This window comes from Heteronotia binoei, chromosome 6 (genome assembly GCF_032191835.1).
Source record: "Heteronotia binoei isolate CCM8104 ecotype False Entrance Well chromosome 6, APGP_CSIRO_Hbin_v1, whole genome shotgun sequence".
NCBI lineage: Eukaryota > Metazoa > Chordata > Lepidosauria > Squamata > Gekkonidae > Heteronotia > Heteronotia binoei.
The window spans coordinates 149,168,191-149,180,743 of NC_083228.1; the positions used below are offsets into that span (position 1 = coordinate 149,168,191).

A 12,553-nucleotide genomic window follows, 5' to 3' on the forward strand; every position below is an offset into this window, starting at 1 on the left:
TATGGTACTTGCTCTCAGCTGCTAGGACACTGTATGCGCAGTTGTGGAAGCAAGAAAAAATACCAGAAAAATGGGACTGGACTATAAAAGTTATGTCATGGAGTGAAATGGACAAGCTAACAAGAAAACTAAGAGACTGCGATTTAGAACTTTTTAATCGGGAGTGGAAGAAATTCAGAAGATATGTAGAAAAAGAGTGGAAAATAAAAGGACATTGGACAATTTTTGAAGATTAAGACCTTTAAGACAAGAATATAACTTTTGAAGGGGGGATCTTTTTCTTAATCAATTTTTGTTTTTTCTTGATAGTTAAAGGTACCTTTAATATCTGTTTTTTTTAAAAAAAAAATAACACTGGCGGGGGTCAACTATTGAGGGGAGGGGTGGGAGAAAAGTAAGATGTGGGGTAGAATGATGTTTTTTTTTTATCTTAAGCTTTTTATAAGTTGTAGATATAGTTCTACTGCCATATGTTACTAATAAAAATTGTTTATACGTCTTATGTTCTTATGTGACACAGAGTGTTGGACTGGAGGGGCCTCTGGCCTGATCCAACATGGCTTCTCTCATATTCTTATGTGACACAGAGTGTTGGACTGGATGGGCCACTGGTCTGATCCAACATGGCTTCTCTTCTGTTCTTATGTGACTCAGGGTGTTGGACTGGAGGGGCCATTGGCCTGATCCAACAGGGCTTCTCTTATGTTCTTATGTGACACAGAGTGATGGACTGGAGGGGCCTCTGGCCTGATCCAACATGGCTTCTCTTATGTTCTTATGAGACACAGAGTGTTGGACTGGAGGGGCCTCTGGCCTGATCCAACATGGCTTCTCTCATATTCTTATGTGACACAGAGTGTTGGACTGGAGGGGCCACTGGCCTGATCCAACATGGCTTCTCTCATGTTCTTATGTGACACAGAGTGTTGGACTGGAGGGGCCTCTGGCCTGATCCAACATGGCTTCTCTCATGTTCTTATGTGACACAGAGTGTTGGACTGGACTGGCCACTGGCCTGATCCAACAGGGCTTCTCTTATGTTCTTATGTGACACAGAGTGTTGGACTGGAGGGGCCACTGGCCTGATCCAACATGGCTTCTCTTATGTTCTTATGTGACACAGAGTGTTGGACTGGAGGGGCCACTGGCCTGATCCAACATGGCTTCTCTTATGTTCTTCTGTGACACAGAGTGTTGGACTGGATGGGCCACTGGCCTGATCCAACAGGGCTTCTTTTATGTTCTTATGTGACACAGAGTGTTGGACTGGAGGGGCCACTGTCCTGATCCAACAGGGCTTCTCTTATGTTCTTATGTGACACAGAGTGTTGGACTGGATTGGCCATTGGCCTGATCCAACATGGCTTCTCTTATGTTCTTATGTTCAAAGGAAGTACTTCTTCCCACAGTGCGTAATTAATTGTGGGACTCATTCTCAGAGGATATGGTGATGGCCACCAACACGGAAGGCTTTAGAAGGGGAGTGGACAAATTCATGGAGGACGAGGTTTATCAATGGCTACTAGTCCTAGTGGCCGTCTTCTCCCTCCATCCCAGGGGGAGGATGCCTGTCTGGATCAGAGGCTGGGGATCCCGGGAAGGAGCAAGGCTGCTTTTGAGCCAGAACGCACAGAAATGCAGCTCCAGCTGGCTTGGTGACAGGGGCTGTGGCTTAATATGCCAACGAGTTCCTGCTGGGCTTTTTCTACACAAAAGCCCCATGCAAAACAACGATGCTGTCAGGGGGTGTGGTCTGATATGCAAATGAGTTCCTGCTGGGCTTTTTCTACACAAAAGCCCCGTGCAAAACAATGGTTACGTCAGGGGTTGTGACCTGATATGCAAATGAGTTCCTGCTGGGCTTTCTCTACAAAAAAGCCCCGTGCAAAACAATGGTGATGGTCAGGACATGTGGCCTGATATGCAAATGAGTTCCTGCTGGGATTTGTCTACACAAAATCTCTGCACAAAACAATGGTGATGTCAGGGGGTGAGGCCTGATATGCAAATGAGTTCCTGCTGGGTTTTTTCCTATACAAAAGCCCTGTGCAAAACAATGGTGATGTATGTCAGGGGGTGTGGCTTAATATGCAAATGAGTTCCTGCTGGGCTTTTCCTCCAAAATATGAACATATGAAGCTGCCTTATACTGAATCAGACCCTTGGTCCATCAAAGTCAGTATTGTCTTCTCAGACTGGCAGCGGCTCTCCAGGGTCTCATGCTGAGGTTTTTCACACCTATTTGCCTGGACCCTTTTTTGGAGATGCCGGATCCTTTTTTGGAGATGCCGGGGATTGAACCTGGGACCTTCTGCTTCCCAAGCAGATGCTCTACCACTGAGCCACCGTCCCTCCCCTGGGAATATGCCCTGGGAAGAAGGATGCCGTTGCAGCGATCTTGCTTGTGGGCTTTGTAGTGGCAGCTGGTGGATCCCTGGGCAAACATAAGGCTGGATTGGATGGGCCTTTGGTCTAATCCAGCTGGGCTCTTCTTATGCTGTTATGATTGCCCCACAAATCGTAGACTGGAAGTTCCCGGTTGTCGTGTGGAAGCACTGCCATCTAACTAACCCTTTCTGTCAACAGCTTGTTTGGTTGCGTTGTATTGCTTTGGTTGTGAGTTGTCTACCACAAGTCTGTCTCTAAAAATACATTTTCTCTGACAACAAGGATTGCCAACAGAGCCAAGCAGCTGCTCCTCTTTATCGAACCACTCCACCTACATTTGGTGCTCCCGGTGTGAAACGCCAGGCATATTTGGTGGGAGGATGCCGTGTGATTTCTTTGAGGTGGTCTTCAGAGAGTCCACCCACGCACTGCTGCTCATGGCTGTTTTTGCCCTTTAGGTCAACAAACAATGGACGACCCTCCCCATCAGAAGGGCTAACGGCTCGGTCGTGGTGAGCAGGAGCGGACGCTACGTCACTCTGGAAACGGACTTCCGGCTGACTGTCTCCTACGACACGGATCACTCTGTGGAAATCAGGCTGCCCACCTCCTATGCCAACCTGACCTGTGGCATGTGCGGGAACTTCAACAGCCGCCGGCAGGATGACTATCTGATGCCCGATGGGCAGCAAGCCGGGAGCACGAATGAGCTGGGAAACAGCTGGAGAGTGGCAGGTGCTGAGCACGACAATCCAAACTGCGGCACTCCTGACGTGACCCGTCCGTGCACCCCGCAGCAGGAAGAGCTCTACAAGACAGAGAACTTCTGCGGGCTGCTGACCAGCTCCGAGGGGCCTTTTGCCACCTGCCATCGGGTGATCAACCCCGAGACCTTTTTCGAGAGCTGCGTCTTCGACCTGTGTGCCTTGCAGGGCAGCCAGCAGATTCTCTGTAATGCTCTGGGGACCTACTCGGATGCCTGTCAAGAAGCTGAAGTAGATCTCCCCCACTGGAGGAATTCCACCTTCTGCCGTGAGTATTGATGCTGCAGAGTATCAAAAAAAGCCAGTTTGGTGTAGTGGTGAAGTGCACCGACTCTTATCTGGGAGAACCGGGTTCGATTCCCCTCTCCTCCACTTGCACCTGCTGGAATGGCTTTGGGTCAGCCAGAGCTCTCTTATCTGGGAGAACAAGGTTTGATTCCCCACTCCTCCACTTGCACCTGCTGGAATGGCCTTGGGTCAGCCAGAGCTCTCTTATCTGGGAGAACAAGGTTTGATTCCCCACTCCTCCACTTGCACCTGCTGGAATGGCCTTGGGTCAGCCAGAGCTCCCTTATCTGGGAGAACCGGGTTTGATTCCCCACTCCTCCACTTGCACCTGCTGGAATGGCCTTGGGTCAGCCAGAGCTCTAGCTTGTTTAGTGGTGAAATGTGCAGACTCTTATATGGGAGAACCGGGTTTGATTCCCCACTCCTCCACTTGCACCTGCTGGAAGGGCTTTGGGTCAGCCAGAGCTCTCTTATCTGGGAGAACCGGGTTTGATTCCCCACTCCTCCACTTGCAACTGCTGGAATGGCCTTGGGTCAGCCAGAGCTCTCTTATCTGGGAGAACCGGGTTTGATTCCCCACTCCTCCACTTGCAACTGCTGGAATGGCCTTGGGTCAGCCAGAGCTCTCTTATCTGGGAGAACCGGGTTTGATTCCCCACTCCTCCACTTGCAACTGCTGGAATGGCCTTGGGTCAGCCAGAGCTCTAGCTTGTTTAGTGGTGAAATGTGCAGACTCTTATATGGGAGAACCGGGTTTGATTCCCCACTCCTCCACTTGCAACTGCTGGAAGGGCTTTGGGTCAGCCAGAGCTCTGACAGAGGTTGTCCTCGAAAGGGCAGCAGCTGTGAGAGCCCTCTCAGCCCCACCCACCTCACAAGATTGTAGGCTGCTCTGAGACTCTTCGGAGTGGAAGGTAGGATATAAATCCAATATCCTCCTCATCATCAAAAAGCCTTCTAAGAGACTTCTTCTCCCTCCGTGGCTGGGGACCTGGCTTGACTTGGGGGTGTCACCGTAAGTCGGCTGCGACTGGACAGCACTTTCCATTCCTACCAAGCCCCCTTAAGTGCCACAAGGTAGCTAAGAAATGTTTTAAAGCAGGGGTGTCAAATGTGTGGCCCATGGGCTGGATCAGGCCCCCAAGCAACTGGCTGTCATCTGCTTCCTTCTCCCTCTCTCTTGCTTCCTTCTGTAGAACAGCTTGCTTTTATTTAAGGTTTTTTTTTAAAAAAAATAAATCTTTAATTGTGTTTGTGTCCTTTATAAAGTCTATACCTCTGTTTCCTGTCATTGCATTGGATGACACACCTGGCCCAACCAGATCTCATCTATGTTAGATCCGCCCCTCATAATGAATGAGTCGACACCCCTGTTTTAAATAAATGAAAATATGATACAATTGGCATAAACTATGGTAGAGGGCAAGAGACAGTTATAGAATCGGAATTGTTGTCAGGTGTCCATCTAGCCTCTGCTTTAAAACCTCCCAAGAAAAAGAAGACAACTGCAGATTTATACCCCACCCTTCTCTCTGAATCAGAGACTCAGAGCAGCTCACAATCTCCCATGCCTTCTCCCCTCAAAACAGACACCCTGTGAGGTAGGTGGGGCTGAGAAGGCTCTCACAACAGCTGCCCTTTCAAAGACAACCTCTTCCAGAGCTATGGCTGACCCAAGGCCATTCCAGCAGGTGCAAGTGGAGAAGAAGACTGCAGATTTATACCCCGCCCTTCTCTCTGAATCAGAGTCTCAGAGCGGCTCACAATCTCCTTTATCTTCTCCCCCCCCCTGTGAGGTGGGTGGGGCTGAGAGGGCTCTCCCAGAAGCTGCCCTTTCAAGGACAACTCCTGCAATAGTTCAAGGCCATTCCAGCAGCTGCAAGTGGAGGAGTGGGGAACCAAACCCGGTTCTCCCAGATAAGAGTCTGCACACTTAACCACTACCCCAAACTGGCTCTTGAGGTGATGCATCAAATAAAGGAATAGGAGTCCCCCTGGCCCTTTCTTACATGCCCAGGGAAAGGATGATTGCCACTTTGGGGTCAGGTAGCATTTTTTTCCTAGGCCAGTTCAGCAAGGGATCCTGGAGGGGTTTTTCCATCTTCTGGGTACGGAGAGAGGTCACTGGGGGTATAGAGGGAAGTGAGTTCCCTGCATTGTGCAGGGGGTTGGACTAGATGAATCTGGAGTACCTTCCCACTGATTCTATGAAACCTGGAGGTCCCAGTTCCAGTTTGGGGGCTTCGGAGTGTTTCCTGGACAATGCTAACCCTTTCCTCGCCCTCACCCCTCTTGCAGCTCTCAACTGCCCTCCAAACACCCACTACGAGGCCTGTTCTACTGCCTGCCCTGCCACGTGTCTGCAGCCCCATGCCCCGCAGAACTGCACCAAGCCCTGCGTTGAAGACTGCGCCTGCAACGCCGGATGGGTGCTCAGCGGTGGAGACTGCGTGCCTCTCTCCCGATGCGGCTGTGTTTACTCTGGCCAGTACTACAACGTGAGTGAGAACTAAGCATTCGGTGTGACCCACCTTGGTCCCAGCGCTGTCTGCCAAGCAGGTGTTGGATCTGCTGTCTGGAATTCCGAGATTCTTTGCTTTCTTTTCTCATGTTATAAGCATGTGCATCATCCTTTTTGTGATGGGCAGACACATTAATCTATTTATATATGGCGCTCTCCCCCGACAACTGTGGTGGCCCATGGGTAAAGGTAAAGGAGCAAGCAAAAGTCGTTTCCGACTCTGGGGTGATGTTGCTTTCACAACGTTTTCACGGCAGGCTTTTTACAGGGTAAACTTGTTTTATTGCTTCAAAATAAAATGCATTATTTGTAACTTATACAATTACTGTCGTATTTAGGAAATGGAAAAGTATAAATGCCTTACTTTTCTACAAGCAAAATTTTGAACACCCCAAATACTAATATGAGAGAGAAAGAGAAAGAGAGAGAGAGAGAGTTGCCAAGGGCTGCCCCTCTGTGATCTCTGAGAGGAAGCTAAGAGCGGCCCACTGGAGATGAGAGCTTGCTCGCTCTCCGGTGCGGAACGGGATTTGGGAACTGGCTGGGTCTACAGGAACTTCATGCCCCATGGGGGAGTGGGCAGAATATAAATAAACAAATAATAATAATAATAATCTTGTAGGAGTAAAACCTCATCATAAAAAGATTTTCCCAGTAGCACAGAAACGGAAATCATGGTAATATTTTTCAGTGTTTCCCAAAGTTTCCAGTTGTCAGACGTGTAACTTACTGAGCCTGAATTGTAGTTTAGAAATGCTTGACATGACTAATGCCATGATGTACCTTACTATGACCCCTGCTTACTAACCGTGAGAAATGTAGCAAGCACCTAATTCCAAAGCTTTCTGTAACCGCAAGGAGAAGAATCTCACACATGGCCTAGAAACCATTTGTGGCCTTTGAAGCTACCATCTCCAAGGTCCTTTCCCCTCTGGGAAGGAGATAAGCCCTGGGACACCAGTTTTGTTTTGGGAAGTTCAACAAAGTTTGGTGGGTGGGGGTAACAAAACACCTCTTTTTCCCTGATATTTTCTCGAGCTTCAAGGAAGCCTCCATAACCTCCTCATTGCCAGTAACAATCATCTAAATCAAACCCACACAAGACAGAAGAGGCACCCAGCCGCAATGTGTTTGTGTCTTCTTCCCTGCAGCAAGGTGAGAAGTTCACAACTGAGGACTGCACAAGTCGCTGCGTGTGCCACACAAACGGCAGCATGGTGTGCTCGGCCATGGCCTGTGGCCCTGAGGAGGTCTGCAAAGTCCAGGGCGGCTTGAGAGGCTGCTACCCAGCCGGCTCTGCCACGTGCCACGTCTACGGGGACCCTCACTACTCCACCTTCGACGGGAGGCTGCACCACTTCCAGGGGGCCTGCAACTACACCCTGGTGACGACCTGCGGCCCCACCTCTGCTGCGTTCAGCATCACAGCCCGCAACGAACACCGAGGGAACCCCAGCTGGACAGCCCTCAACTCGGTGGCTCTCTCCCTGGAAGGCCTGCATGTCTCCCTACAGAAGGGCAGGGCCGTCTATGTAAGCATGCTGCTGGGGGGGGGGGCTTGATCTTTCCCTCATCCCTTCTTCTTCCAGACTCGAATATACCATGGGGCATGCAAGGGGCAGTATCCTGGGCAGTGGGGTGGGCATGCTGAGCTGTTCACTCCAACAATCCAACAAATGCCTGGGATATAGAAGGTAGAGAAAGAAGTCCTTTTCTCCCTTTCTCACAATACAAGAACTTGTGGGCATTCAATGAAATTGCTGAGCAGTCGGGTTAGAATGGATAAAAGGAAGTCCTTCTTCACCCAAAAGGTGATTAACATGTGGAATTCACTGCCACAGGAGATGGTGGCAGCTGCCAGCATAGACAGTTTCAGGAGGGGATTGGATAAGCATCTGGAGCAGAGGTCCATCAGTGGCTATTCGCCACAGGGTATTGTTGGAGCTCTCTGTCTGGGGCAGAGATGCTTTGTATTCTTGGTGCTTGGGGGGGGGGGGGCACAGTGAGAGGGCTTCTAGTGTCCTGGCCGCACTGATGGACCTCCTGATGGTGCCTGATTTTTGTTGGTCCCTGTGTGACACAGAGTGTTGGATTGGATGGGACATTGGCCTGATCCAACATGGCTTCTCTTATATTCTTATAACATCCCCTACGTAGAGTATCTCTAGTAATCACAGGAGATGCTATAGTAAAAGCACAGAGTGTTGTAGTGGCATAGCTGCCCTCCCCGTGCCGGCCACAGGCCCTCTTGCTAGTTGGCAGGCATCGCTCCCCTTCTGCCAGAGGGGCCCCCAGACCTTGGTGCCACCATCTTTGCCCAGGCCTTTCTTCTGGGGTAACGTGGTAGAATGGAGTTCCAGAACCTCTTCATGGAAACAGAATTCTTTGTTTAATAGTTCATGAAGGGCACCCTTGTGTTTCTCCTTCATCTCCCTCTTGAGAGTTCCGGCACCTCTTTTCCTGGGGTGAAGGGGAACCTCCTGGCTGGGCCTGTTGGTGTGACAATGCCCACTGGGTGACGTTTATGAGGTTGGCCCATTGTTGTGACCTCTGCTTGTCAGGAGAGGGCACTCTCTCCATCAGGGCAACAGAACCTTGGGGGGCTAAGTCTAGCTTGGAGTCATCTTGTGCAGCAGCCACAGTTGCCACAAGTAACCAGGCATAACCTCAGAGACCTCCGTTCTGACCAGGGCCATAGCCAGGATCTTAAAAGTCAGGGGCCTTTTTTAAAGGGGGTCCCCTTTCTCCTCCCCTGGGGGCTTGCCGCTTCTCAAAACTTTTCCTGGGTGGGGGCAACAGCTGGAGGCCCTGAATGTGGCCAAGTCGAGGCAGCCAACGCTAAAACTTTGGCGTCAAGAAGGGCCTGCCCCTTGCTTGCTAGGAGGGGGGTTTCCTCCCGCCTCCCTCTCCCCTACCCTGGCACTTCGCACCCGGCAGCTGCATCCATCCCCCTGCTCAGCCCATTCCACGCAGCTGCCTCTGCCTCTCCCCTTGCTGTTTCTGCTGCTGCAAAGCCCTGGGCCCTGCTCAGTCCTCCTGTCTCTGGCTGCTGCTTCACCAGCTCAGCCACGGCAAAGAAAAGTCGGCTGTGGCCTGGAGGGTTCTCTGGGAGTCATGGGCTCCTGCCTGAAACTCAGGGGGCAGTGCCCCCCACGGGCTCCCTGTGGCTACGGGCAGGCGTGGAATTCTAGCAGGAGCTCCTTTGCATATTAGGCCACACACCCCTGATGTAGCCAATCCTCCCGGAGCTTACAAGGCTCTTTTTTGTAAGCTCTTGGAGGATTGGCTACATTAGGGGATGTGGCCTAATATGCAAAGGAGCTCCTGCTGGAATTCCGACCCTGGCTAGGGGCCTGATTCCAGCTTGTATCTGACACAGAGAGGTTTGGCTCTTGTAAGCTCGTGCCCCGGAACTCGAATCCAGCTTTCCAGGCAATCTAGTGCAGGTGACCATGACTGGCGAGGACAACAGGGAGGGGTCAGGGAAGCCCCATCTGTGGCTCTGCAGAAGGCTCAAGGATGCTAAATTAAATAGCTTGCTGGGGAGGAGGGCTTCTGGGGCACTGCCCAGAGTTGCCACGTCTGGGCTGAGAAATACCTGGATACTTGGGGGTGGAGCCTGGAGAGGGCGGGGTTTGGGGAGGGGAGGGGCCTCAGCATGGCATGATGCCGCAAATCCCACCCTTCCAAGCAGCCATTTTCTCCAGGGGAGCCGATTTCTCCCAGCTGGAGATCAGTTGTAAAAGAGGGAGATCTCCAGGCCTTACCTGGAGGCTGGCACCCCTAGCACTACCCCCCATTGTCAAACACCCAGACGTGTAGCAGAATTAGACTCTGCACGGATGCTTAGAAAAGACTTCCCCTCGCTACCACCTTCGCAATGACCACAGGACTATGAGAGGTTTTGAGGGGATGCTCACTTGGGCCTTGCAATCCTGTGCTTTCTCCTCAGGTCAACGGTGTGTTGGCCAAAGTCCCCCTGCTGACTCTCCCCGGAGCAGCCATTGAACTGGTGGGCTCGTACCTGCGGCTGAACACCACTCTGGGGGTGACGATCCGGTTTGATGGCGACCAGGACCTTCTGGTCAGTGTCAGTGAGAAGTACCGAGAGAAGGTGTGCGGCCTATGTGGGACCTACACGGGAGTAGCGTGGGACGACTTCACCACACCGACGGGAGCCATCTTGGAGGATGTCAACGTATTTGGAAACAGCTGGAGGGAGCCGGACGACCTGTGGCCGTGAGTAGAGCCCTCCAGACCTGCAAGAGAGCCCAATGCTGTTGGCAAAGGGATAAATGTAGAGTTCTGCATTTAGGTAGGGAAAATCCAGTGTATGGTTATGGGATGGGGGAGATCTAGGGGTCTTAGTGGACCATATGCTGAACATGAGTCAACAGTGCGATGAGGTGGCTAAAAAGGCAAATGCAATTTTGGGCTGTATCGACAGAAGTCTAGTGTCCAGATCACATGATGTGATGGTATCGCTTTTGGTAAGACCTCACCTGGAGTATTGTGTTCAGTTTTGGACACCACATTTTAAGAAGGATCTAGACAAGCTGGAAGGGGTCCAGAGGAGGGCGACAAAGACGGTGAGGGGTCCGGAGACCAAGTCCTATGAGGAAAGGTTGAAGGAGCTGGGGAAGTTTAGCCTGGAGAGGAGGCGGCTGAGAGGTGATATAATCACCATCTTCAAGGACTTGAAGGACTGTCCTATAGAGGATGGGGTGGAATTGTTTTCTGTGGCCCCGGAAGGTAGGACCAGAACCAATGGGCTGAAATTAAATCAAAAGAGTTTCCAGCTCAATATTAGGAAGAACTTCCTGACCGTTAGAGCGGTTCCTCAGTGGAACAGGCTTCCTCCTCGGGAGGTGGTGGTTCTCCTTCCTTAGTGGTTTTGAAACAGAGGCTAGATGGCCGTCTGACAGCAATGAAGATCCTGTGAATTTAGGGGGAGATATTTGTGAGTTTCCTGCATTGTGCTAGATGCCCCTGGGGGTCCCTTCCAAATCTAGGATTCTATGAAAGGGCTGGATCCTGCAGGACTGTTCTGTTGACAAGGGCACTTTCTTCCAGCACAGAGCCGGAGTCCAGTCAGGCACCTTGAAGGCCAACAAGGTATCGTTCTGGGTGTCGGCTTCCATGTGCATGCACACAGAGGCTTATACCCAGAATAAAACTTGGTTGGTCTTAGAAGGTCAAAATAAAACTGACACACTGTTAGCTGCAACAGCACACAAATAAAGAACACTTTTCAAAAATGCCAATGATGACAAAATCTTATTGTATATTATTGCCTCTTAACATGGAGCACGAAAGCAACAGGCAGAGTCCATAAAGTCCAATAAACAAAGATATTAATTCACAAAGTCCATTATTAGTTCTCAAATGGAAACCATCAAGTCCATGAGAAGTCCAGTATGAAGTCCTAGTCCGCAATAAGATTTTGTCATCATTTTGAAGATTGTTCTTTATGTTAATTTTATTTTGATGTGTTAGTTTTATTTTGGTCTTTCATGCTGTAATCCTTAAATATTTTTGGTCTTAAAAGGTGCCTGACTGGACTCACACTCTCTGATGTTGCTTCAGACCAACACAGCCACCCACTTGGCCCTACTCTCCTCGGGTGTGAGGGTGGGATCCAGCCCAGGGTGCCTTGACACTCTTGATGCAGAACAAAGTAGGAGTCCAGTCACACCTTCAAGGCCAACAGAGTTTTATTCCGAATGTCAGCTTTTGTATGCAGGCAGACTTCTTCAGACAAGGGCATGCGTAGGAAAGCTTACGATCTGAATAAAACTTCATTGGTCTTAAAGGTGAAACTGGACTCCTGCTTTGTTCTACTGCTCAGACCAACACGGCTGCCCGTCTGGATCTATCGACTCTGGACGTAGGTTTGATTTTCTTGGCAGTGTTGCAGAATTCGTTATTGTGTTCCAGAGCTGGGCGTTGGATCGGCTGTGCTTCTCTTGGCCTTTGAGTGGCTTTCAAAGTCGCCCCGAAACACAATCCTGCCTTTGCCAGAATGGCCTGATTGCCCCTTGGGGGCTCCATGGCTAAGTAGTGACTTGGATGGCAGGTGCTGAGGGTCCCCTCTGTGGCTGACCCAAGTACAGGGGGCTGCGACAGGCTCATCTGAGCAAGCAAGGGAACCCACACAGCCTCCTGAGATTGGGGGGGGGGCAAGGCTGCTTGAGCACCTCAAAGCCTCCCCTCCATTCTGAGGCACAGGTAGGGTAGCAGCAGTGTAAAGCCTTTGGGTTGCTGCTGTGAGCAAAGTTTTTCTGGTGAGCAGGTGGAACGCCGCAATGTCTGAGCCCAAGATCCTTTTCCCAGTTTTCAAAAGGTTTATTGGTTTCAGAAAAAGGTCGGGGGACAGGAGGAGGGGAAAGAAAAGGATAAAAGCACAATACATTCTGACCTTGTTTTGTATAAAATACTTTCAAAAAACCCACACAAGTATGATTCTACTATATTTCCTTTACATAAATTGTCCCATAGTATTTTGTCTAAGGCTGTATATCATCCATTTTAAAATTTTATAATATAAGGTTTTTTTGTTATAATCGAATAGTTTTGACAATTCCTGTAAAGG

At 50.3% G+C, this 12,553-nt stretch overlaps 1 protein-coding gene across 1 annotated transcript in view; it reads left to right on the plus strand.

Moving 5' to 3' along the window:
• Positions 1-12,553, plus strand: part of LOC132574434 (uncharacterized) — a 128,202-nt gene that overhangs the window by 65,153 nt on the left and 50,496 nt on the right. The window contains exons 37-40 of the mRNA XM_060242788.1: positions 2,847-3,420; positions 5,739-5,938; positions 7,113-7,493; positions 9,914-10,200. Of these exons, the coding sequence (XP_060098771.1) occupies positions 2,847-3,420; positions 5,739-5,938; positions 7,113-7,493; positions 9,914-10,200 (1,442 nt within the window). The remainder of the gene's footprint in view (positions 1-2,846; positions 3,421-5,738; positions 5,939-7,112; positions 7,494-9,913; positions 10,201-12,553) is intronic.